Raw genomic sequence first — 26,408 nt, forward strand, 5'->3', positions numbered from 1 at the left:
GACCATTTTGGTATCTTACTTGTTTCCATCACTTCTCACAACCCAGCCAAGAACACAGAGAGGTCAAAATGCCCTTAAGTACACCTAGTGTGGTCACAAGTTGATCTGGCCGTCTCCTGTTTTTTAGGAGATGGCTGGCTGTATGTGTTGTTTTATGCCAAGTCCACTGTGGCGATAGTGGCGCACTGGAATAGTCTTCTGACTTTGATTTCTTTTCCCACAATGACATGAATTATATTCCCATATGTTTTCCTTTTTCTTTTTTTTTTACTGTCTTTTTATGACATCTTTCGACATACCATACTATGATTTTTTAATGACTTTTTTAAACCTAAAATAGTATGACTTTTTAAACATAAAATAGTATGACTTTTTTAAACCTAAAATAGTATGACTTTTTAAACATAAAATAGTATGACTTTTTTAACATAAAATAGTATGACTTTTTTAACATAAAATAGTATGACTTTTTTAACATTTTATACAATGACCCTTTTTGAAACCCTATTTAAGCAAGAGAAAATGTGTAGACGGTATGGTAACAAACATCACACAATAAGAGTAACAAGTACAACCATTAGCAACACACTTAAGACATTTAACTGCAACAGCTTTGTTATTCAAGTAAATATGTTTCTTAACCTCTATAATCTAACACTGTGTGTTATGTTTATTATCAACTGTTGTCCTCCTGCCACGATCTTTTTCTCTCTTTCAAATGTTGTTCGAGACCCTGTGTTTCAGTTTTTTGAATCACTGGTAACTCTCAGCTGAATGTAGGTATGACAGCTGTTGAAACAGGAAAAAAACACTTTGCTGTCCTCCTGGATGCCTCTTTGGTTAATTTTTCATTAAAATGACGAAACATATCTGATTTGTCTTTGGAGTCTTGTTTAACTAAGACACGCTTTGAACAGTGTTTTTGTGAATATGTTGAAAACTAAATAAGAGCAAGTTGCTCTTCCTGAGGATCCACACGGAAGAAGTATACAGCCTTTTTAATGTGTATAGTTTTTAAAAAAGTTTCATGTGTCAAAACAATTGAATGTTAAATTATTGTATGTTGAAAAAAGTCACTGTATAGTATGTCAAAAAAATTATAGTCTAGTATGTTGAAAAAATCATGGTATAATGTCACAAAAAGTCATATTATAGTCTGTTGTAAAAAATCATAAAAAGTCATATTTTAGTATGACAAAAAAAGAGTAGTTTTATAGAATGTTGAAAAGTCGCACTATAGTATGCCAAAAAAGGCTTTTCAAAGTCATGATATAGTATGTCGAAAAAAGGCATAAAAAGTCATAGTATAATATGTAAAAAAAGTATAGTATGTTGTGTAATGGTGTAAACGTCATCGTATAGTATTTGATAAAGACAGAATATACTCTGTGGAAAAAGTCATGAAAAACCATTATATAGTGTGTTGAAAAGGGTCATGAAAAAGTCATAGTTTAGTATGTTGAAAAAATCATAAAAAGGTCATTGTATAATATGTTAAAAAAAAGTAATATTATAGCAAAACAAATCTTAAAATATGCATAATAAAGTTTGTCAAAAAAACATCATAAGATAGTATGTTGAAAAACGGCATTAAAGCAATTCTTTACAATGTCATGATCTTGGTTTTGGTTTAGTTTGTTTCCTGCTTTATTTTGAAGTTCCTTGCCTTTTGTGCCCCCTGTTTGTTTGACTTTCTGTCTTTGTTGTCTTTCCTTCTTTTTTCTGTGCAACACCTGTGATTTTCATCTTTCGATCTGCCCCTTTAGTTATGTTTCCTTTATTTTGGCATTGACAGAATTTACTGTTTAAATTTGTGTAATTTACCACTCCTCTTGTCTCTGACAACCTCCCCATTGTATTTAATCCCCGTGTTCCCTTGTCTCTGTGCCAGTGTGTCTTAGTGCTTTGTGTCTAACGTTCCAGCGAAAGTCATAAAAAAGTATACTATGTTAAAAAAAATCATAGTACAGTATGTTGAAAGTCATTTTTATTGTATGTTAAAAAGTTGTCAAAAAGAGTCAGAAAGAAGTCAAAATATAGTATGTCTAAAATGGTAATGATGAAAGTCATAGTATACTATGTCGTAAAAAGTCATAAAAAAGTCATAGTATAGTATTTTGAAAAAAGTTATAGTATTGTGTGTCAACAAAAGTCATAAAATAGTATGTTGAAAAAAGTAATAAAAAAGTCATAGTATAGTGTGTTGAAAAAAGTAATGAAGTCACAGTATAGTATGCCAAATGAAGTCACGGTACAGTATGCTATTAAAAAATGTCAAACTGTGTCAAAAAAAGAAGTAATAGTATGTTTTTTTTAAAAAGTCAAATGATTGCATTCTGAAAAAAGTATGTTGAAAAGAGTCACAAAAAGTCACAGTATATCATATCAAATGAGGTCACGGTACAGTATGCTGAAAAAAGTCAGAAAAAAGTCTCCTTCACAAAAGGATTGAGCTCACAAAAAGCCTAAAGCCTTTGGAGTAGCTTACTATCACCCTGAGCTTTCTGAGCTGACACACTCAATTGCTATTTCGTAACATATTTGACTTCAGAAATGCACTTTGTAACCTTGTTAAGAAAAGTGCTGTATAAAAAAAGGTTTATTACATATTTTAAGTATTGTATTGCCCTGAATTTCTCTACAAACAAATCATTCATACAAATCCTACAAAGGAAGCTACAAAAACACAGGCAAACTAATGAGTTTTATAACTTTTATTTAACAAATAGTGGATCACAACAAGAGTGTTACAGCATGTAATGAAACGAACCTGCGCACTCCTCATACAAAAATAATTCAGTTTCTCAATACAGCGTTTATTTGTCAATTATTTTGACTACAGGTAGGAAGGATATAGAGGTCCATTAATAAAGAAAAAATGCAAATTGTTATTAAGTGGATAAGTTACATGTTTTCATAGTTTTGTTTTAGTCAGTGGCAGCAACAAACTAGACCTTTGCACTAGCCCAAACACTAACATTGTGATTGAGAGGGAGTTTATTGTCAGTTTTACCTTAATGGTGGGTGTGGGGAACCAACGACTGAAAGGTTAGAGAGAAAGTCACTGGCTCAGTCCTAGAACATGACATTGGTGTTAAACTGAGAGATCAAATTATTTCCTTCCACTCCTCAATCTTTCATTGTATCTGTTGTCATTAATGTGAAGAAGATTGTGGACAACTTGAAGAAACTCTGTCGTCCTCAGTTTTGGTCTGGAACTTTGCACTCTGCTGGGGAGAAAAGAAGAAAAGGAAGACATAGGAATTTGCTTCACATTCACATACTTTTGTGTCTTCTACTACAACAAAGATTTTTACAACAACGGCTACAACGTCAAAAACAACTACTACAGCAGCTTCTACAATAACAACTACGACAATAACTAACACTACAGCAACCGAAACGGTGATGCCGAAAGCTTTGGTGACTGAGTGACAATTTGGGCAGCCAGTTAATGACTGAGGTCCGTACTGGAAAAGTGTACTATATTCTGAGATTTTTTAAACTTTTCTTTTTACTTTTTATGACTTTTTCACGCATACTACAATATTTATTTTTTACTATACGTTTGACATTTTTTATGGCATACTACATTATACATTTCTTTGGAATACTAAACTAAGACATTTTTAATGATACTCGATACTTGTGTCACCGTTATAGCATAATATACTTTGACTTTTAATCGTATTTTTATGACACCTTTTGTGGCACATTATATTTTGACTATTTATGGCATGCTATACCATGATATTGTACATGACATTTTTATGCCATATTATACAATACCATAAGCTAGAGCCTACTGAGGGCACTCGCGTTGTTTTTATTTTTTATTTTAAGAATTGTTTGGTTGCATAATTTTGGATCCAACATATTTAAATCACATGGAAGAAGAGGATGGACATCACTTTTGACTGAGTACTGCTATCAAGTAGGTGACAATATTAAAGGATATCCCATGATGAATTTGGTCAAGTCTGTCAACCAATCAGAGGCTGACTGGGCATGTGTGCATAACGCTGCTGATTTCAGAGGCCAAGCACAAGGTAATAACATAACATACACCCAATCCTAGTAACATGTTGGTCTGTGCTATTTGGGCAGCAACTGGAATAATGAGAAGAATATTATGAGTGTAATAAAACTCATCATATAAAAAGTCTTGTTCACTGTTGTGTTATTTGTAATTTGGATAAATATGACATTTAATTTACGTTTTTGTTTTTGTTTTGTATTTTTGTTCATAACAGATTGACGTGACATCACTGTAGCGTGCATATTCTGACAGCTCAGTTTGTAAAAAATGTGATAAAGATTCTTCTGGAAGTTGGAATGGTGTTTGTATGTCTTTTTTTATTGTATTTATTTATTATATTTTTTATCTGATAACTTGTAGAATTAGACAAAAAATGAAAGAGTATGGAATTGAGAATAACTTAAAAACTAAAAAGAATTTTAAAAATGTGTTTGAAATGAAAAGTTCTAACAGTATCCTTTATAGTGGAGCTTGGAGTGTCTAGTTTAAACATATACATTTTGAAATCTTGAGCTGCAAGGGTTAAATGGAGTTATTTTTGATATATATCCAAAAGTATAAAAGCAATAAAAACAATTTATGTTTACATACAAAATACGTTTACTCTTCACTTTCTATCTTTTGCCTTACTGCACCTTTATGTTTTTGCACAAAGTTTCTAATAAATGTGATGGCCTGAGCTGTGCCAACATAACATCATATATTATCTAAGTAAAAGTAATTTTCTTTCAAAAAGATATCCGTTTGAAATTTCCGCCAATGACAGCCTTTGCTTATCATATTGCTTTGAGGTGTAGGACAGATGTCAGGGCACTATTACTGCAAATTGGAACCAAATCCAAGAATCCAAATATATTTAATTTTTCATTTAAAAAAAAAAAAAAAGAAAAATCCCTTTTTTTTTTTTTTTTTTTTAACCAACCAACATCAAAGTTTTTATCTTCTTCCATTGCATTAACAGAGTAGAAGGAAGTGTGAGGAATATTTTAATTTGTTCTGAGCTTGTTGACAAAAAAAATGTGGGCAATACAACTTTGTGGGAAAAAAAGTCAAGTATATTTGAATATCTACATTGTTTACAATATGTACAAATAAATATATGATAATAACATGAACCAATAAACTCAGAGCGTCCCACAAACTTTGCATGAATATTTATAATTTTGTATTAAAACATTAAATACAGTCTGTCTGGTGCAAGGTATATTAAAATTAAAACAATCAACATTGCTCTAGTTGAAGCATTTGTTTGTTCATGTAAATGCATCATTTACAGCTTTGTTTTTCTGCAGTGCAGTGCAAAAACAAATTACTTTAACTGAATGCACAGAGTCCAATCTTAAATTCAAGCCAGAATCTTCTTCGGTTGCTTTGGTCCATAAAGCAGATTAATTAATGATGGCATTTTGTTTGTGTATCCTCTTCAGGTGAACCTCCAGAAGGAACAGACATTTTTCCTGTAAAGATAAGGAGAAACTTTATTGCAGTGTTATTACTTTGTGACTTTGTCCACGCCATGCAAAATGCACGTGGATAAAAATTCACACACTACACAAATACAGTACAGAGATATCATTTCATAGAGTCTGTGAAAACCACGCAGAGGAATATTATGTCTATTTAATATCATGGGGTGCCATTTGAAAAGGAATATATCTTGTTCCACATTAATGACAAACATTTGAAAAATACAGAAATTAATATAAAAAGCCCTTAAAGTAATACATTTAATTTATGAGAAACACATTCTTCTTTTATCTGTAAATGTAAGCTTGAAATGTGTCCTAAATGAGTGAAATGTCAGAATACGGTTTCAACATGTCTGAGAAGCTCAGCTGTACCTGCAGTATTTTGTGGCACACTCTAAGTGATCCCTGCAGCTGGCACCCACAGGCTTCATGCTGTTCCAACGCCACAGGAGTGACCGTTTGGTCCGCTGGATCAAACCCTTCCAGTTTTCAGGAACTGGCAGTGAATCGACCTGTTGAGGAGAATACAATATAATTCAAGAACTGTGATCAACATCATGATTTATGGTGATACAATCAAATTCCATCCACAATCAAAAGACATTGTGTTCTCTGTTAGCACACACAATATAAAGCAAAAGTTAGAGTAACAGAAAAGTTATTAACCTACCTGAATGGCACAGATCAGAGTCAGAAAAATTGAGAGAACAACAATTTTCTTCATGACTGCAGATCAAGTTCAAGAGAGAAGCAGTGCTGCAGTGGGGCTGGTGTGTTGTCCCATAGCACTTGTATTAAAGGCTTTAATTGGGTAGGGGAGGAGTTAGCTTTTGACAGATTTGAATGATTAATATTCCAATTTGCTACTTTAATGACTGAGGTTGAGGTTTGGCAGAGAAGCTGATCTCAAGTCAGATGCAAACCTCTTTGATCTGTGGTACTTATCAGTTGTATAAAGGCAGCCAAAGTCAAAGTTTATCTTCAGAGAGTCAAAGTACACTTTAACCCTGTAATTGAGGACAATTCCACGTCAGAGGTATCGAACTGAAACCTTATAATGTGTCATGGACTGTAGAAGTGTATCCATCCACCCATTTACACCATACCTGCAGTCTCCATTTCATCTGAGCTGCATAGGGTTGGGTTGTGGGAGGAAAATGAAGGAAATCTTAGGGAACACAGAGAGAACGTGAGGATTCCACATAATGTGACTGCTTACCACTTCGCAACCTTACTGTAGATACAATCTCTTGAAGGCTGACAGTCCTCAGCTAGTTACCTGATAATGACTGAGACATTTTGGCCGATGAAGTTGATGAGTTTTGCAATACAAGTTGTGTAAAATGTTCTGAATACCCTGCCTTCGCCCATTTACAGCTGGGATCGGCTCCAGCACCCCTGCGACCCTTAACTGGATAAGCAGGTTACGGAAAATGAATGAAAGAATATTCTAACGTAACTTGAGGAAGCCACTTAAGACAAACCAAAGCTTCAGGCTTGTAGCTATTAGCGTAACACAACTCATTCATACAAAAATGAACATTACCAACCATTAGGCGGTGGATTTGCATTGTGCGTAACGTAAGCGCCAGGTGTTGACATGGAAGGGGAATGCATGGAATGAAAAAGCAAAATGATAAGAGTGTAATGCTAAATTGTTGATAGTTATAATTTCACAGAGGAACATTTTAGGGTTGAGTTTAAAACACTTTGTGTGTTAACAAGAAGTAATTATTTACAAAAATGGAAGGTTAATAGGTATTGCGCTGTACAATTATTAGTTCTAATGATTCATCTGTTGAAATCAAGAGGGGTGTGTGTGTGTGTGTGTGTGTGTCATTTTATCAGACCAGCCCGTGAAGTTAATCATAAGGCGATTCATGCTTTACTGCTGGCCTTTATACAAACCATTCAACCCTTTATCAAAACATTTTGCAATTTGTGAAGGAGGAAAGACAAACACGCCTTCAGAGAATGTGAAGCACACCAGGTTTAATGAGGTTTTAGCAAATGGCAAGACACTTTGCAAATTGTTAGATATGTGACCTATTGAGAGTACGTAAACAGTTATTACATATTTATTTTACTATGTAGGAGTAGTAGTGTAAACAATAATCTCTGTTGTACATTGACAAAGACTTAAACAAAATGAACACAAGGCGACCTGTCAGTGATGTGTGTGAAACAGTGGCTATTCAAATAGCAAATTACACATTGCAGTCACATTCTATGTAGTTCTGGACAGAAAATCAATTTCATTTTAATTTGATCAGATGTAGCCCAATGATAAAAACAAAAAAACTTAAATAAAGTTAGAATAATCTGATAGAAGTCTGTTTAGAAGTGCAAAATCGAACCCATAAACATCATGGACAATTCCTAGTGGTTAGAAGGAATAACACAATTTTCTATTTGTCAACATATTCATCAGTAGTGTCACTAACATAAAGCTGTTCATACATGGATTTTAGGATATCAGTAGAAAATTCAAAATATCACATATATGGCAAAGTATTTGAATCAGGGCAAAGAAGATATCGTACTGCACACCAGACAAAAATCTTTCCCTTTATACTGATAATGTTTAATACTTTTGGATGTGAATTCCACATTATAGTATTTATATATTGTGGATAACTTGATTTCCACTGAGGGTAACAGGACAGTACATGGTTTTAAAAGGAGGCTGAGTTCTGTACAGATTCATGACATCAGTAATAAAACATTATGCAGTTGTTTTGCAGAGCTTGCACTGCTTATTTTTTTGTGACAATACAAAAAAAGTGAAATGTTGATGTGAAAGAAGAAAATGTCACTTGCATAAAACAGCTGTATAAACTTTCTTCTTGTTGATGCACCAACAGTCTCACCAGACCTAAAAACTGATAACTGGCCCATTTCAAAAAACAAAACAAGCTGAAAGTAATTCCTTCATCATTCATTTTATGGTCACGTACACACACACACACACACACACACACACACACACACACACACACACACACACACACACACACACACACACACACACACACACACACACACACACACACACACACACACACACATATATATATAAAAGCAGCAGTTTCACTCATAAATATGGGCTATGGTTAATCACTTTCACTTAAATTCCTGTAGGTTTGATTGGTTCAGAGCTGACCCTCAAGAGAATTCAGATTACATTTTGTAGTTGATTTAATCTATTAAATCAATGTTGTTTCAATCCAAAATCCCATAAATTAAAAAATAAAAATACTTAAGATTTACTTTAAAAAAGGGGGTATATATTTGGTTTCATTACAACTGACTTGTAAGGAAGACATTAACAACATCCCTGTAACAAACCTTTTCACTTTGTTTCCTAAAACCGTTGGATTAAAAAAACTGATTAAAATGTGGAATTGTTGTGCATAATGGAAACTATTACTTTGGTGTTAATGGCAAAAAATGGCAGATCCGTTGAACCCATGAAATGTGAAATTCTACTGCAAATATGGCGATCCTCTTTCTCTTTACATACTGTTTGGTGTTATGACGAGATCAGGGGCTGTCGTTCAGCTTCAGTGCTCTGGAAAATAAAACCAGACAAAAAAAAGTTAACTTCACAGAGTGTTGAAAAAAATGTCTATCAATTGACAAACTGTACATACAAAGATATCCAACATACTTAATGTACAATAATACATATTTAACATTAACCATTGCCACTATAACATTATCTAATTTTAATTTAAAGAAATGTTTTAAGTTTTGTATGGTTTTTTTTGACAGCTGAGATCGGCTCCAGCACCCCTGCGACCCTTAACTGGATAAGCAGGTTACGGAAAATGGATGGAATGGATGTTTTTTTTTCTACATGACCACATGAGCTTTACGTTTTGGACTGATAGTCAAACAAAACAATTTATTATGAAATTCCATGGACAAAAAAAATGAATCTGTTAAAGAAAAACATAACCAACAGATTGATTGATAATAAAAATAATTGTTAGTTGCAGAACTAATGACCTCACACACCCAATCAATGTCTATCTCAAATGCTCACCCCGGGGACCTTCTGTCGACACATCAGGAACATGAAGACTCCTCCCAGAATGATGCCTAGACCGATCAGCATGAACGGAATGTTCACCACGACGTTCTGCTCGACAATGATCTTCTGCAGCTTCCTGGCAGACGTGTCATCAATGACGACGCTCTAAAATAATACGAGAGTGACACAACATCAAACACTGAACTAAGAAAAGTGCCAGTGATGGAAAAACATAGAGTACTTTGATATTCTGTCATTTCATATATGTAACTTATGACTGAATGACAAATTGGTGTGTGTGTTTGTGCGTTTTTGTACCTCATTGAGATAAACCACAGGGAGGATCACTGTCCTCGCATTTCCTGTTTGACTGAAAGAAAAATGAGATTATTCACAATGATTTACACACTATGATAAATTTGCATGCATTATCGTTATTAGTAATCTAAAAAGAAAAAAACACCTATGATTTAATGTATAAATTGCAAAGAGACATTGGGACAATGACATTTCTTGACATTTAATTTGTCTACATTAAAGTTTGATAACATGTTAATCCAGTCTGAACTCAAGATTATATCAAGATTGGTTGTTCCTTCGGATGCCAAGTAGATGAACAGCGAGTGAGCCACGACTGTCCAAAAGTCCACTCATGTTGATGATGAAGGCATGATTGCTTTACAGCTATCGTATTGGCAACTCTTTCTGGACTAAACCAGTTTAATTTAAGCCAACATGGTGACAGAGGTGTTTATGACAAAAGGTGCAGTAACAAGAGACTAATTACCTGAAGGTGGGAATTTGCTCAACAAACACGTTGACCTGGAGCCGCTTTGCGGCTTGTAGGATGATTCCTGTGAGCTGCAAAACAGAATTAAACTTTGTTTGAGAGAAACATAACAGCACTGATCTGGGTGCAGATTTATACACACACCTGCCACTCCTGATGTATGAACATTTATGCCTCATTATAGTAATAATATTTTGCACCAATACCACATGTTGCCAAGACAGTGTGCTATGTTAAAGGTCTTCGGCCTGCAAACAGTTTGCAGTAAGTGTAGTTTGTGAGTGTAGTTACTTTAACAGAGATGTATCTGCATACATCTTAATTGTAGGTGGCTCAAATTGAAATCACAGCCCTGACGCTACCGGTGGAGGTGGTTTGCTCTCCCGATGAGGTTGTAGGTACCCTAACCAAGTATTTCTGACAGATGCCAACTGACTTTGACCTGTCTCACGCAGTGGCAGAGTGCAGATTACAGTAAAAGAAGATCATCAGTCAAAACAGTAGCTTGTTTACTGGGTTCAAAGACTTATTTAAGTTATGATGCCACCATCATAACTTAAATAAGTGTTTGTTAATAAAGTGTTATGAATAGGAAAATGAAAGTGTGTTGCAATTGCATGCTGGATAAAGCAAATCGACTAACTGTTCTTCTCCACATATTTCCGTCAACTTTTTACTTGAATATTTTATCAGAATTCATAATCGTGCATCAAAATCCACTTTTTATTTTGCTTTTCAAACTAATTTACTAGATAATACATTCCAAATTGTATCATTGCAGACCTTTAAAAAATACACAGCAAAAAGAAAAAAGGAGTTCAATAAAGTATCCATGCAAAGCAAGCACTGCATTGCTACCAAATAAAGGCTCTAACAGAACTCTATCTAATTATTAGACTTTAACTTATATATGTGACTTATTTATGTCTTAGTAGTTTATTGGCTTTCCTGCAGGAGTCCAACTGGTGTCATATTGAGGAACAAAAACAGGTTGTTATAGCAAGAGTTAATCCCTATGACCAATACTAGCTCCTAGTTTTACAACGGTTAGAATAAACACATTGTTTGACTGTATACTCATTAACTGTACGATTTTCATTGTTTTTATTGTGGATTGTATTTGTCAAAATTGTTGTTGTAATGTAGGTGTTTCAAAATACCACCACTGTCACAAAACACTGTAAGACAACATATAGATATTGCACTAAGTTGTGAGATGCATCACAGAATATGGCTCTGTATTTCATAACTCGAATTTACTACATGACGATGGTAGTTTATACCTGCAGGGTTGCTCTCCAAATAGTAACCTCACTCCTGTGTATTCAAAGCATTAAAATGCATTAATTCTGTGTATGAGGGTGAACAGATGTCCAGCTACACACTGTGTTCCTGGAAGTGTTTGTTTCAGTCTGCTTCTCTTTATTATGTATTTACCACACGCTGCATCAAATTATTACAGTAATAAACATGATAAGAGCTGTTAGAGCTTATCTTTGGTGACAGCTCCGTTCCATGTCTGCTTTAATCTTTAACTACTGTTTACCACTGCTTCTCGGGTCACCGTGTGCTAGCAGCCCCACAGCTGAGATAGTTCACCATCTAGTGGGAAACATGAATGTTGCTGTCTTTGAAAGTTTTATACTGGATGCTTCCATATCCGATTCTCCACGAAATAAAGTAAAGAATGGCTCAAAACAAGGTGTGAACAAATAACATCTTTAAAGTCCCCCTCTGCTCAAAAATGTTTTTGCTTATTTGTTACTTCAATTGGATGTTTGACCTTCACTGTGCAGAATGTGACACTAGAAGGCTGTTTTCAGATGAATTTGTGAAAGAGGGAAAGTTTGAAAGTGTGAAGTGGAAACTTGAAATCCCCAGAGCACACAGAATTAAAAAAAATTATAAAAACATTTCAATACTCACAGATTTGGGATTTTTCAGTGAGGGAAAATGAGTGTAATTAGATGACTTGATATCATTGATATTTGTTCATTTCTATTTTTTTGAGGGAAAAAATACCAGAAACAAATTATTAATCCAACCGATGTTTTGGAAGGATTTTTAAGAATGAAAGTTGAAAGTCCTACCGGATGGATATCAATCGTAGTCTGATGCTGCTCTTTCTGAGGCTTCATGCCAAATACATCCTGAACATATTTCTCATCAGCCTGGTAGAAGTGTGGTGAAGACATTATGATGGGAGCTCCTAAACACACAAAAGATTCAGTTATGATAACATTATGAAAGATACTGAGCAGAACAGATTCAGAAAAACAACTTGATGAAACAGCTTTATAAAGAACACTTTCTAAGTGACACATTGAAACATTATTCTGGCTTTTTAGACAGAACAGCTGCTTAATGCACTTCCTACCTTGTTTACATGGGCTGACATTCAGCACGCCAGAGCCCAGGCAGTTATCAGCGGGGACACAGAAGCCTGCGTTTGCTGGGTTCAGGGTCTTATTGGCAAAAACCTCGCTAGGGGGACTGAAGCGGTACCCAGGGATCCCCTTTACCGTCACATCCTCCTCATACAGAGCGTACAGAGACCTTGCAAACAGAGTGAGATGCTGGTTAATCTTTGCAGGCACAAATAAGTTCTGTAAAGCTGGAAGTGGACCAAAGGAGAGGGATTTTGTCCAAAATCTTGTACATGAGCTATGTGGTAAGCTGATTTACTGAAAACCTGCACAGCACAAACGGGTATTACCAAAGAACTTAAAAGGTTGCGCTGGTCTTACATGTTACGACCTTATAATCCTTGGCTGTCTGTCAGTAAATTGACCTGCATATGTTGAACTCCCAGTTCTGGTTAGAGAGCTGATATTAGTTGTTTTAAGCAGCACTAAATAGATAGTAAGCTAACAGTGACCTCATTAAAGAACCCAACACCAGCCTGGTTAAATAGGTACTCTTAATCCCATATCCAGACAGGAATAATGCTGAAGGAAAGGCTTAGGAAGAAATTCTTATCATGACTGAGGGGAGAGCTATTTCACTAGCCAACTCAAGTCAGGCAGATAAGACCAGAAAAAGAGTAGGCAGAAAAGTATACCTAATTGAAATCCTTTGTAAATGATCTAAAGCTGAAAAGGTCAGCTGTGCTCGAGAGGTAACCAAACAAAATGAATGACAAAATACATTGTAGTGCCCAAAACTGTTTTTCAAAATTTCCCCTTATGCTTAATTCAAATCTTTGAGGTTTTTGGAGAAAATGAAAACAAAACCTACATTTGCTTTAATGGAATTTAAGCTGCTGAAGAAAGGAAAGAAAGACCGAAACCTCAAATGAATTCAGGGTCAAATGTGACTGGGGCTCATCTGACTCAATGTTTCATGCTTTAAAAAGCCCAAGACATTTGGGAAATCTACTGAATAAGAACTTTAGCTTCAGCTTCCTCTGAGCATATAAACATAAATATATATTAAATTATTTGATGCATTTTGCAGAGATCTTTAGTCTTCTATCAGCATGGTCTTCAGCCAGTCTACTAACCTGCACAGGTCAGAGGAGAACATGTAGAGAGTCTCATTCTTGGTGATGACCGGATGGAAAGATGCTCCGTTGGTTCCATTGATCATATTGCACTCATCAGATGTCCACCAACTCAGCGTGCTGCACACATACAAACAAAAAATAACATTGGTCATATTTTTGTTTTGTATCATTTTGAAAGAAAATAATTTAAAACCCAGGGGTTTCAGGCATTTATAGTTATGCCCAGCACTCAACCATTTCACTGCCTTTCATTTGTCACTTTGATTGAAGGATTGCTAACCAATGTGTTAGGCAAAAATTGTTTTTTAAATGTTTTAAATAGAAAAGTATGATAAAAGCTTTGTATTCAACTGACAGGCATTGATCTTCTATTCAAATTTTTTGCAAGAAAGTGAATTTTCCCAAAACATCTAACTACAATTAAAGCTAACTGGCTAGCAAGTCCAGTACGGAAGATCATTGTCATACCTGACTGACAGACACAACAAAAGAGTCTTAAACAATTAGGTTTTAAAAGAGAGACAAAGATTAAAGAAAATCTCAAAGTGCAATAGAGAGGATTAACATTGCTGTAGCTTTGTGACATGAATGGCTCTGATGAAAGGCACACATCCAGTTAGATATGACAATGGCAGGAAAATGTCTTAATGTTATCAAAAAGGGTGAAACAAGCATTGATCATATGTCTTTGTGGTACTGATACAATCACTGGTGTAATCCAGCTCTCATCCATTTAAACTGCATGTAGTCAATGTTTCTCACTGATTAGATTCACTGTCCTTTGTTTTTTTCTAGAGGTGAGTGGAGACAATTACCTTTCACTGTTCCACGTATCCACTCTGGCAAAGTCCTTGTAGTTTTGCTGGCCAGTGAAGAAGACATATTCACCATCGTTGGAAGCATTGTTCTGTACGAGCAACAAAAAAAAAAAACATTTTCAACTCACAGCTCTCATGCAACTTGATTTTCTGTGATTCTAATAAAATGTATGTGCAATTATCTTATATATTAGTACGTTTTGTTAACAGTCTTTATGAATAAACACTCCAGTTTGAACAAGATGTATAATAGTTTGTTCATATGCATAAATAAGACCTTATAGAAGAGTCCGAAAACATCATCCAGGTCAGGTTTTAGAGTTTTGAGGGCTTTGAGCAGGCCGTCTTCATATCCCCACAGCAGCTCTCCCACTGTGTGGGTGGTGAACAAGCCTTCACCGGTGCCCTTCATGTAGGAGGAGATCAGATTGGCCATAATTAGGTTGTCCTTGAATTGTTCCATCACCGTCTACCAGGAAAAAGAAGGGAGGACAACCTGTTGTGTGAAGGACTATATTGCATAAGTTCCATGAAGATGACTATGTAATGGAATGAATAAATTACTCAAATAACATTCTTTTTTTTTAAATATCCATGAGATGTCACATTACTGTAGCACCACATAGCATATTATCAATCTCAGCACTACAATAAATCATTCACGATATTCTTGTAACCTTAAAAGGAAAATCAAAAAGTTTAATAATCAGTAGAAGCTGGAAAACAATCTTAACATAATAACAGTTTTAAACAATACTTTTACTCTTTTGCGGCTGCCAAAATAATCCCATAACATTTTGAGCAGGAGAGTCAATGATTTATTGTATATTATGCAAATAAATAGCTGTAACCTGTGGTTGCATGAAGTATTCATTATTTGTTTCAAAAATAATGTTACTCCTTTTAGTAACACGGAAGACATTATCTATTGACCTTCGATATCTTGCCTTAAAATATAACTGAAAACTAAAAAACTAATTCAATATTAATATAACACAACTTCTTTGTATGTAAGTTCCTGCTCAATAAAATAAATAAATAAAACTGGAAAATAATACTAAAGTGACTCTCTAACTCTCTAATAACTGTATTATCAAACAACTCTAGTAGTTCATAGATTTCTGTGGCTCACCATTGCGGGGATGTTGACCGTCCTGATGAGTTCACTCTCTGGACCTCGGGACATGTTACGTTGAAATATGTAGGTCTTAGTGTTGACAGATGCAACTTTGGTTCCATTATCATGGAAGTCCACTTGCTCCATGGGCCGGTACTCTCTGCGCAGGAAAATATAACAACTGGGTTAATGTTGAAATAAGTTAACTGTAAAGAATCACTTGTTACATTGCTATAGTCAAATATTTTAACAAATATAAATAAAAACCTTGAATAGTTGGCCAATATTCTCACATTTACTATACATGCAGTATCTGCATCTCAGATTGCAGATAAATGACTATTGTTAAATAATAAAAAAGTTCTGTATTAAATATCACATTTTTTGGCTTAACTGCAGCATAATGCAGGAAGAATGTCTTTCATTAAAAGTAATTTCCTTTCTTAACGCATTTTAATGTGATTTAAAAAAAAAGGATAACATATATTTGTAGTTGTTGAGCCATGCTGAAGAGCTACTGTGATGCACAGAAGGTGAATCTCAACAGTTCTAAGCAACTATTTATGAATGTTTAGGCAGGGAGGTAAGTAAATATTTACTAAGATATCTGCCAAATCTGGTCTTTTTTAACATTCTACAAGTGGGCAAAAAGATCTGGGTTATTTTAGGTAATGGATGGGCAAATAAAACTGTTGAGGTACCAATATGTGAAAGAACTGCCTTTTGGCAGAGTAAAATGCTTTTTGGAAAGAAAACTAAAAATATCTCGGTGATGCAATTCTTAATTCTCCGCTAGTCAAACTGGCATCTGTACAAAGCTACTGTGTCTGTCTGTTCTGAATGGCAAACAAGCTGCCTCAAGCTAACCAGAGACCAGGCTGCACAATTATCTTTCTGCTTCCGCCTATGCAAGCTGTCATCGGCATTTCTGAAATGAAAGTAATTTAACAGTGACCGAAGTTACACTATTTACAATACGGACTTTGCCTTACTGACACCACAAACCGTAGGAGTGAAAGAGAGGTTTTCACAAATGATGCACTTAAGTCAGTCACACCATTTATGTTAATGTATGTCACAAAACCTGTTGCTGTAATTCTTTCAACACCTTCAGGGTGTGGCCATTTTTTATTCAAGTCAAGAATACCATTCAACATCAATCTATTTGAATAATTCTTGATAGAAAGTTGATGCTTTGCTTTGTAGACTTATATACTTACATTTTGTATTATAGTGTATAGTTTATTGCTAATGCAGGTTCCTGCTGTCATGTTCAACACTGCCCTTTGTATCTTTGGGTCCTTTCTTTTGTGTTCCAGTTAATCTTATCATCAGCTATTTGGCTCCTTTCTCACTTGAAAGATGACAGACTTTTGTTTCCATTGTATGATCTGTAATCAGTTGGTAAGTTGGTTTTGAAGGGTTTTAACTTTGGCTTCTGCAGTTTAATTCTATTCATTCAGAAGGAGGAATATTGATTGCAACAGTGATTGAATCCCCGTTTCAGATCTCTGTGCTGATTTTTACTGTGCCAACTGTACTTCTGTTTTATTGAATAGATGAATAGAGAAACGGGAGTAAAATCTTTCTCGTTTCCTTTACTCACCTGTAAGTATATGGACCAATCTCCACCACAGCAGGCCTGTCTCCATCCAGCACTTCCAGAGGGTTGGTCAGATTGAAGAAGTAAAACTGCATGTAAATAGGGGCCGGTGGATTCTCCCAGGCCTCAAAAGCCTCGGTGCCATTCTTCAAAACTACTTCCTATGAGGAACAAAGCAGTGGGTTACATTTACCGTCAGAAAAATGTGCAACTTCAGACAAACAGTTGGCTGCTGACTAAGCTGTCTTCACATCATATGACAAACGCTGCTGCATGTGGTAAAACCACCATTTGGATTAGGGGTATTGATTAATCATTTGATTCCCATTAAAATAGGCCAAAGACGTGATGATATCACCAAGCAGGAATAGACTATAATAACTGTGGCATATAAACAAGTGTTTACGTTACAGATTTTAAAATGTGAAACATAATACGTTTATGGTAATGATGTATCATTAGATACTTCATTTAAAACCAAACTGATATAATAATACAGCCCCACCCCAAAAGCCATAGACAAGACGTTGGCCTCGCCCTTGTTCATCATCTACTGCAGTATTGGCAAAAGCAAAATGTCTGCTAAATGACTGTAATGTAATGTAATGTAATGTCTATTGAAATTGAATTTCTAAATGTAAAACATTAGTGAAACAATCAATTATATAAGTCAGCTAAAGACCTGTTGTTAAAGCTCTCCAACAAGATTTTTTTAAATGAAACTCAGTGACGAAATCGAAACCTTGCAGCCTTTGTTTGCTGTTTGGTCAAATCAAGCTCACTAAACATTACCTGTCACCAAAAAGAGTCTAACGTGACTCAATTTTGAGTTTTTTTCAAAGGTTGTTATAAAAAAAAAAACGTATCCAGAATAAGATTGTTTACCTTTTCAACCACCGACTGTAGGAAATGCGGGAACACGTTAGACAAGGCCAAAACAATTCCCGAGATCAAAACAAGGATGGAAAAAACCCCGGTGCTGTAAATACAACATGATTTCAGTAGCATGGTGACACAGCACAATGATATCTTACGGCAGTATCTCTCACTGACATTAGCTACCGCCTGTGTGTGGCTGCTGTTTTTGTTTTGACGGCCCAGGGAACTTTCTCGGTGGATCAAAGACACACATCCGGATTGAAATAATTCCCTATTACCACTTCCGCTTTCTTCGAAAGTCGGCGGCTTCCTGGAGCAAGAGACCATGACGATTACACTCAGGTGATTGCTAGAAAGGCCCATTCAACGCAAGTTATCTTTGAAAATGTTCAAATGTTACAGTGCATTAACACCCATAAGACGGCGGACGCAATTGTTCTTTCCCCACGTTAACTGGTTGCTAAACGGCCAAATGTAGAAAAAATATCTGTCTTGTAGATAAATACTCTTTGTTTTTAATCGCATGACAACGACGTCATTCATTAAATCCCAGTATGTTATAGGTCATTTTGATACATATTTAAATGTATATATATATTTATTTCTTCTTAAAGGCCTATGCAAATATGCAAATAGCCTTTTTTCGTGTGGCTTGTTTTACAACATTTTTACTTTATTATTTGTTCACTTTATTTAAACAGGTTATATCATTCACAATACGGAGCACCAGTGTAGTAAATGGCTTCTCCACTAGATGTCACTGTCTTGACATTTACTAAGACGTAATGCCACTGCAAACATCATTTGTTGGTCTATAAATTGGAGTCATGCCTGTTGAGTCAAACTGTTCAATGAAGGAGGGCACATCTTGGTTAAGCAGACTAACCTTAGAGCTATTATTTTTTTTTTGTCTCATTTTCCTTTCTCTGATTATTTAGACCGAAATTCCAAAATTACACAATTTCAAAGATACTGTTCATACTCATTTAGGAAATATATTCACATATGCCAGGACAACCTGAATAGACCACCACAGACTGTCAATGAATTATATATATATACTGAAACAGACATTGGCTGTAAATCAAAACATTTGAATACTTTCTTTGAATGTTTTTATTTTTTTGTTGTTGTTTATTATACCAGACACACAGACAGTGAGGTAGACCAGGTACCATTATCCCAAGCCTCAACAGCACAACCATACAGCTCAGACACGTTCTTACCTGCTCTGATAAGTTGCATTGCAGTGCTGTTGCGACATATCATCAACACAACTTGTTTGACTGCCAGTTTCTCAACCTTAGAGATGATGCACACAGATTTTACACGTAAAGAGCAGTTCACACATCATGATGTGCTAAAAAAAGAAAAGAAAAGCTGAGCAGGGTCCTCTAAGGATCGTTGTCAAGTCTGAGCTGCATTATTGATAACATACAGTACCAGTCAAAAGTTTGGACACACCTTCTCATTCAATGGTTTCTATTTTTTTCTACATTGTAGATTAATATTGAAGACATCCAAACTATGAAGGAACACATATGGAATGATGTGGTAAACAAACAAATGCTCAACAAACCAGAATATGTTTTATATTTTAGATTATTCAAAGTAGTTGAATGAGAAGGTGTGTCCACTGGTACTGTATAATCCAACTTTACGGAGTCTGGAAGTTTGAAGTTAATGGGTCATGGGAGTTCAGGGGTCTGGTCAAAAATCTGGAAAAAAAGTCTTCTTATACAACTTTATTTTCTTATGTACAGTACCAGTCAAAAGTTTGGACACACCTTTTTCTACATTGTAGATTAATATTGAAGACATCCAAACTATGAAGGAACACATATGGAATGATGTGGTAAACAAACAAATGCTCAACAAACCAGAATATGTTTTATATTTTACATTCTTCAAAGTAGTTGAATGAGAAGGTGTGTCCACTGGTACTGTATAATCCAACTTTACGGAGTCTGGAAGTTTGAAGTTAATGGGTCATGGGAGTTCAGGGGTCTGGTCAAAAATCTGGAAAAAATCACTGCTGCTAATTGACAAAAAGTTACGTCAGAAAAAGAGTAACACGTCTTTTTTTTATTATTATATTCTAATTCCCTGCATTCAAGCTGTGTTTTATTTAATTTATTTATTTATTTTTTTTTGTGTGTGGAAATACCTACCCCTTCAACAAGAACATGAATGGGGCACAATGGAGAAAAAAGAAGAGTGCTCGCTCCTCGCGGTCACGAGAGCACAGGGGGAGTGACGTCACTTTCCGAAACCGGGCAGCAGCCTTTGAGTCGAGTCCCCGAGCGAGAGACGGGCAGCAGGGAGTCAGGGAACAACTGTTAATGTATGCGGGCCGAGCCGAGCCGGGCCAGTGTGTCGGAGCGCACTGTTTTCTATGCATCCTACTGCTCGACAAACCACGGCTCGCTTGTTTTCTCACCGGTTCCGTAGCTTTTCAGTTTTTTGGCACAGAAAGCGGTTGTGTGTCAGCTTTTGTTTTACGCGTCCAGCCCTCCTGCGACTCATACCGGGGTGAGTGTGTCCAGTCAGTTCAGATCCCGTAAGTAACATTTCTAAGCGTCGTTACTAACTGTTTGTAAACGCGCAGAAGCTCCTCTCACAAAGAGCTCCGGTCCGATTGTTTTGTGCACAATGATGCACGACGCGCGCATTTGATACTTTTTGTGCTGAACTGAGTTGCAGCCGTGCCCGTGTTTGTTCATGCACACGCTCATAACTTCCATTGTTTGAAGGCTAGAATGCAAATATGCACAGGTAGATTTGATCAACTTTGATCTGGATGGTATGCTCGTATGCAAGTTGGCTTCATTCGTGGTTCAGTAGAAAGTTTGACAATTGATTCCTGTAGTTAAGTTTGCTTTCTAACAGCGAGACAACATACTTGTTTTACATCTTGACTTGTTTTACTTTTTTGGGAATAAGCCTCCGATATGATCGCGATCCATCACCACTTCTTAATTGCTGTTTTCCGCCTATTTGCCATTGAAGGGCCGCTGGTATTTTACAGAACATGAAGATTTGCATGTGGTAGGCAAATGTATGTTAATGTCTGTGGCTTGAATGCTGCCAAATGAGCCTTGATGCACCCACCTACAGTAAAAACAAATGAAGAAATCAGTATTTGCCCATGTAAACTCTTTGGCATCCGTAATCTCTTTCCAACTTGTGCTTTGTGTCTGCAAAATCTTTTATGAGTGCATTCCTAATTTGAATGTTATTCCTTCAGGACCTAACTGCCAGTTATCATTTCAAAGAGGCTCAAGTAGCTTACATAGTGCTCATGGTTTGAAATACAAGCAGACACAGAGGAAACCTGGAAATAATAATAATAATGAAGTGAGTGAGTAGAATAATCTTGACTGGAATGCTATTTAGATATTTTGGGAGTAAAGCACTGCCAAGGTCTTTTCAGGCATGAAACATTGGAGATTGCTAGAAAAAAAAACACAGTCAACAGACCTCCCCCCGGGGTTTGTGGTGATTTAAAACATCCTTATAGGAAACAATACAGAGCCGGATACCATTTCCAACAACAGGTTTAAATTATAATTGCATGTGTTATGCAAAGTCCATTCCCCAAACTACACATTGATTGAAAAATGAATCGTTGAATGTTAAAGTGCTTCCGATTTGTGACAGATCGAATATATATATGGCAGTGATCATCAAACTGATTATGAAATCTTTGTTCACATTTGCTTTTGACAGTGTCAAACTGTTGATTTATTAAGGCTGTAGATGAGTGCCACAGTAAATCCATGCTGCTGCACTGCACACTTAGACCTCATATTAACTGTAGCTTGTGTGGATAAGGTGTCACATAAATCATGTAGTTTAATCTTCGAGAAATACAAAATCACATGTTAAATGGAGGCAAGCATCCCTGAGGTGGACTTTAAACATCTGTCTTTTTTCTTCACAGCCTTGACTGAGTGATTGAGAGCGTGACTGCATGGACCGGACTGAACATGAAGAGCCTTAAAGCGAAGTTTAGAAAAACTGATGTAAGTACTGTAACACATTGTTCATACAACCAAGTGTGCACATGTGTATGTCTGCATGGCTGAGTCAGTGTCTGTGTATGTATGCCTTGAGCAGTTGCACATGATTTATGGTAGATTTCCTCAAACTTGGGTCAGCAGGAACTCCACTGCTTGTTGATATTTTGCTATTTAAGAAAAATAAACAATAGGCTGGAAAAATAAAATGAATAGATTTTAATCACAGTGTCTCTGTTATCCATTTAGGGCTTCCTCCATGATCTTGTAAACAGAAAAATTATGACATGCTGAATTTATAAATGACAACTTGTCAGCTCTAATTGCGGTTGTCATGAAAATGTTGGGACCTAAAAACGGGAAAATGAGCTTGAGAAACCTTGATCAATTCTGTTAGCGATATGACACAGACCTTTATGTAGAGTCACTTTGGAAGTTAACCCACATGTGATGCAACTTTTCCCACAAGGACCACAAATATCCCTAGATACTTTAACTCTGCACTGCTCCAGATGAGGATTTAATCCTGCTGACTATGAATCAGTCTTTAGGGAGGAATGTTTTTTCAGTGTTGGTTCAGTCATTCATTCGGTCACAGTCTAAGATACTCTACACTCACAGGAAGTGAGGCGTCTCCACAGCGTCTGACTCATCTGTTGTCACAGTGACCGTAATGACACAGAGCCAAACGCCAGACAGGAAAAAGCTGGAGGGTTTGGATGAATGGGATAAAGTTTTATGGGATGAGGGAGTGTCAGAAGTAGAGAAGCTAGCGAATGGAGACAAGAATGCCTACTAAATGAGGTACTTGGTTGATGTGGACAGTTTCCATGAGATTAAGGCTGTGTTGCAGGGCAGGATGACAAGCTCTGGTTAAATGTCGTGTTCTGTCGAGAGAGATTCTGACCCACAGAGGAAGAATTAGGTGGAGTACATCCCTGCTTTTACTCAATTATAGCCACAATATACTGCAAGGCATAACTAGTGAGTGGATGTGTGGAGAGCAATACCTCTGCTTTTGAATAAATCATCATGATTAACATTCAAATTTTGATTTAAAACACTTTAAAAGGAATACAGACGCGAATATGTATCAATAGAAAAGAAGGAAAAACAACAATTTATCCAAAGTGTCTGATTTGTTCTTTAACAGCCTGCTATTTTACATGGATCTACAGCCAAATATTAGTCAATTATTGCAAATTCACTCAGCTATGTGGGGGAGTACAATAGTGTCCATTGTTGTAGAAAATGTTGAGTGCAGAATTTGGCAGCAAGGTCACATTAGTTTCTCCTTAGTGCGTAACACGGAGGGTGGCTGTCTCACCTTTACTGGGTGTTTACCAGTACAAACCAGTGTTGTTACAGTAAGAGTTGTAAACAGTTTGAGATAGATGCTTTTGGAGTGGAATGCTTGTCGTCACTGAAATAGCCGGTCGTAGGCGGCATGAGAGGAGAAAGGGAAGAGCAGTGGATGTGCATGTTGCTTAGAAACACGACTGAAGCCATTTGCAGTCATGCATGTCTTTGAAGACCTCCCACCCACACACATTGTCGCATTTTTATATCTTTAATGTCTAATTATATTTTGGCTCATCTATGAATTTGAATAAATCCCTGTTTTTGTATTTGTGCATTGTTATGATACTGTTTGGGGAAAGGAAACAATTGAGCTGTTGAACTGTACCAGTCGTATGCAAACACCTAGAACTGTTTTAATTGTACAATGTACAATGTACTCTTGCAATTCAAGCTACACACACATCATATAATAAAATGACAGTAATAAAGCATTATTGTAGAGAAATATATAATGAATAAGTTAATAACTTTGGACTGCAAAGGCATGTATATTTAGATTTAAAAGCATAAATACCAATTATATTCTAAGTTTGCACCATTTTCAAAAGGTAATTGTTTTTTAATAATAAAAAAAAGATCCATAGACATACTTTTAAAAACAAATAACAATCAGTGAAGTTCACATTCATTTTGGATGCAGAGGAAACCTGGGTTAAACCATGCCAGTACTGTAGTGCACACATGATAATTAAAATGAATGGTCATGATTAAAATATGCAGAAAAGTGTTTCACAGGCCAGCATGTTCATCCTCTGAGCCAATAGTCATTCCATTGCTTTTTATAGGAACCCTGAACAACCATAATAGAAAGCAAATATTTCTGTGGTTCTATTTTAGGCTGTGTGTTTCAGAGACCGATTTCTCAGGAATGCTCCCCCTTAAAACCCAAAACAGGCCCTTCATTTTTTTTTTTTTTTTTACAAAATAACAGAAACTTAAGGCCTTCGTCAAGCTTTACTATGAAGTAAAGACATTTCCAAATAATGTGTAATGGAATCTGTGCTTAAGTGTCAAATCTGAATTTGAACACTGAGCTTCAAGAAAATGCTTAACTGATTATGCAGAAACATCTAGAAGTTTTGATTTGATGCAGTGATAGAGCCATAAATGATATCTTGGGGTTTGAATATTGAACCTAAACATATAGTCAGGATGATAGTTACTAAGAAACGATAAAGCAAGTGTATTTGCAACACCAGACTGTCATATTATAACTAGATCATGAACAACTGAACCTCTGATAAACACACAAGAAGACCTTTTTAAGATCTTACCTGTAATTATTTTTTGACCTTCCAGTATATTTGATTGTTATACAAATCTATGTTTGGCAGTAGAAATACCATGTAAACTGGCATTAAACTGTACAGCCAGGCAGACTCAGCAGAATCTCTCAAATGCTGCAATGTAAAGATAAGTAGTGTGAGAACCTCGCCCACGCTTAAGGTGCGCATGCATTTCAAACCTTGACATTAAACAGCTTTATTGCTGCACAAAAAAGATTAACTGAGAACTGAATCATCGATTTTCTCACAGATTATACAGCAATTGTAATCACTATTTATTTTTTTCTGCATGAGGATCATCATTGCTGTGTTGTTATGTGACTTTTTCCACATTCAATTTGTCAAATTTCTGTGCATGCCAGTACCTAACATAACACCATTGTTGCTTTATCAGCAGGTTTGTAAATATGCAACGTCAAAGTTAATCAGAGGAATTCTTATAATTGTGTGTGTTATGAAATGTTTGCATGTCTGTCTGCTAGACTCTGTGTCTGCGTTTGAGTATTGTTTCTGTTTGTCTGTGTCTTCCTGAATATGTATTTGGAATACATCACTGACATTTTGGGATTCTTTTGTGGATCATTTCAGTTAAGCCTATTTGGCCCAACAGTCAGTATAATGTGTGTGTGTGTGTGTGTGTGTGTGTGTGTGTGTGTGTGTGTGTGTGTGTGTGTGTGTGTGTGTGTGTGTGTGTGTGTGTGTGTGTGTGTGTGTGTGTGTGTGTGTGTGTGTGTGTGTGTGTGTGTGTGTGTGCGTGTGTGTGTTTGAAAGAGCAGTGTTTAAGACAAGCAGACGCTGTAATCTGGTTTCTGGGAATGTGGTTGGCGATCAGCCACAGAGAGACTTACAGGCATTTTGCCATGTCTGAACAATCAGCTGTCAGATATGGTTTTGCTTTGTCCTGCACCGATAATGTTAATGAGAAGTCTTTAGCATTCAAACTAGGCCTCATGTGTTTAGTGTTTGGTTGGAACACAAGAAGACAAAGATTCAGCGCGTTGAGTGTGGTTTGGTTGTTAGAGAGTTTTGGTATTGAAATAAAAATGCTTAACTCCTTTGTAATATTTACTTTGTAAAACATCAAGTTGTCAAATGACTACAAATCTGAACATTCAGTTCTAGCTTTTAGTCATTTTCAATACTTAATGCTACGGACACATTTTGGTTGAGAACCAAAGAAGAAGAGGAAAACTTTTTTGTGGTTTGATAGCCAGCCATAAATAGTACTCTCTGTAATACTTAACATAAGGTACTGTAAAACAAAGCAAGGCCCAATCTTTGATGTAGAAAATTACTCTACCAACACAATAGTTATTCTTGAAACAACCTTCACCGTAGTAAAAGCAGTCATGTGTAATTAGTGTGAGGAGTCCTAATTAAATCTCGTAATGTGCGTCGACCCTGTGAGACCACATTAATGACTCCGTCCCTGCTGTTTGAGCAGAGCTGCTCTAAATTAGTTAATTTGTTTACACTGTTATCTTA

General features: G+C 36.0%; 3 protein-coding genes across 4 annotated transcripts in view; 1 reads left to right on the top strand and 2 right to left on the bottom strand.

Annotated features, from left to right (window-relative positions):
- Positions 1-5,429: 5,429 nt before the first annotated feature.
- Positions 5,430-6,232, bottom strand: LOC129102859 (liver-expressed antimicrobial peptide 2). The gene is made up of 3 exons (XM_054613137.1): positions 6,179-6,232; positions 5,881-6,020; positions 5,430-5,496 (listed from the first exon to the last, which is right to left on the bottom strand). The coding sequence occupies exons 1-3, from the start codon at positions 6,230-6,232 to the stop codon at positions 5,463-5,465; spliced, it is 228 nt and encodes a 75-aa protein (XP_054469112.1). The 3' UTR covers positions 5,430-5,462.
- Positions 6,233-7,474: 1,242 nt separating this feature from the next.
- On the bottom strand, positions 7,475-18,482 carry scarb2c (scavenger receptor class B, member 2c). The gene is made up of 12 exons (XM_054612049.1): positions 18,263-18,482; positions 17,381-17,538; positions 15,790-15,934; positions 14,935-15,126; positions 14,655-14,746; positions 13,837-13,956; positions 12,712-12,890; positions 12,425-12,543; positions 10,332-10,405; positions 9,863-9,914; positions 9,557-9,709; positions 7,475-9,079 (listed from the first exon to the last, which is right to left on the bottom strand). The coding sequence occupies exons 1-12, from the start codon at positions 18,383-18,385 to the stop codon at positions 9,041-9,043; spliced, it is 1,446 nt and encodes a 481-aa protein (XP_054468024.1). The 5' UTR covers positions 18,386-18,482; the 3' UTR covers positions 7,475-9,040.
- Positions 18,483-20,562: 2,080 nt separating this feature from the next.
- Positions 20,563-26,408, top strand: part of rai14 (retinoic acid induced 14) — a 36,803-nt gene continuing 30,957 nt past the window's right edge. For both annotated transcript variants that reach the window (XM_054612190.1, XM_054612191.1), the window contains exons 1-2: positions 20,563-20,788; positions 22,200-22,281. In XM_054612190.1, the coding sequence (XP_054468165.1) occupies positions 22,246-22,281 (36 nt within the window). In that variant the 5' untranslated portion in view covers positions 20,563-20,788; positions 22,200-22,245. The remainder of the gene's footprint in view (positions 20,789-22,199; positions 22,282-26,408) is intronic.

The sequence above is a fragment of the Anoplopoma fimbria genome, chromosome 14 (assembly GCF_027596085.1).
Source record: "Anoplopoma fimbria isolate UVic2021 breed Golden Eagle Sablefish chromosome 14, Afim_UVic_2022, whole genome shotgun sequence".
NCBI lineage: Eukaryota > Metazoa > Chordata > Actinopteri > Perciformes > Anoplopomatidae > Anoplopoma > Anoplopoma fimbria.

Excerpts from the sequence above, each read along its gene's own strand:
- LOC129102859 (XM_054613137.1), bottom strand. The coding sequence starts at position 6,232 with ATGAAGAAAATTGTTGTTCTCTCAATTTTTCTGACTCTGATCTGTGCC. Across the intron at positions 6,021-6,178 it reads CTCTGATCTGTGCCATTCAG|GTCGATTCACTGCCAGTTCC; the intron begins GTAGGTTAATAA and ends TCTCCTCAACAG. Across the intron at positions 5,497-5,880 it reads TGTGCCACAAAATACTGCAG|GAAAAATGTCTGTTCCTTCT; the intron begins GTACAGCTGAGC and ends TTATCTTTACAG.
- scarb2c (XM_054612049.1), bottom strand. The coding sequence starts at position 18,385 with ATGCTACTGAAATCATGTTGTATTTACAGCACCGGGGTTTTTTCCATC. Across the intron at positions 17,539-18,262 it reads TACAGTCGGTGGTTGAAAAG|GAAGTAGTTTTGAAGAATGG; the intron begins GTAAACAATCTT and ends TGTTCCTCATAG. Across the intron at positions 15,935-17,380 it reads ATTGGTCCATATACTTACAG|AGAGTACCGGCCCATGGAGC; the intron begins GTGAGTAAAGGA and ends TTTCCTGCGCAG.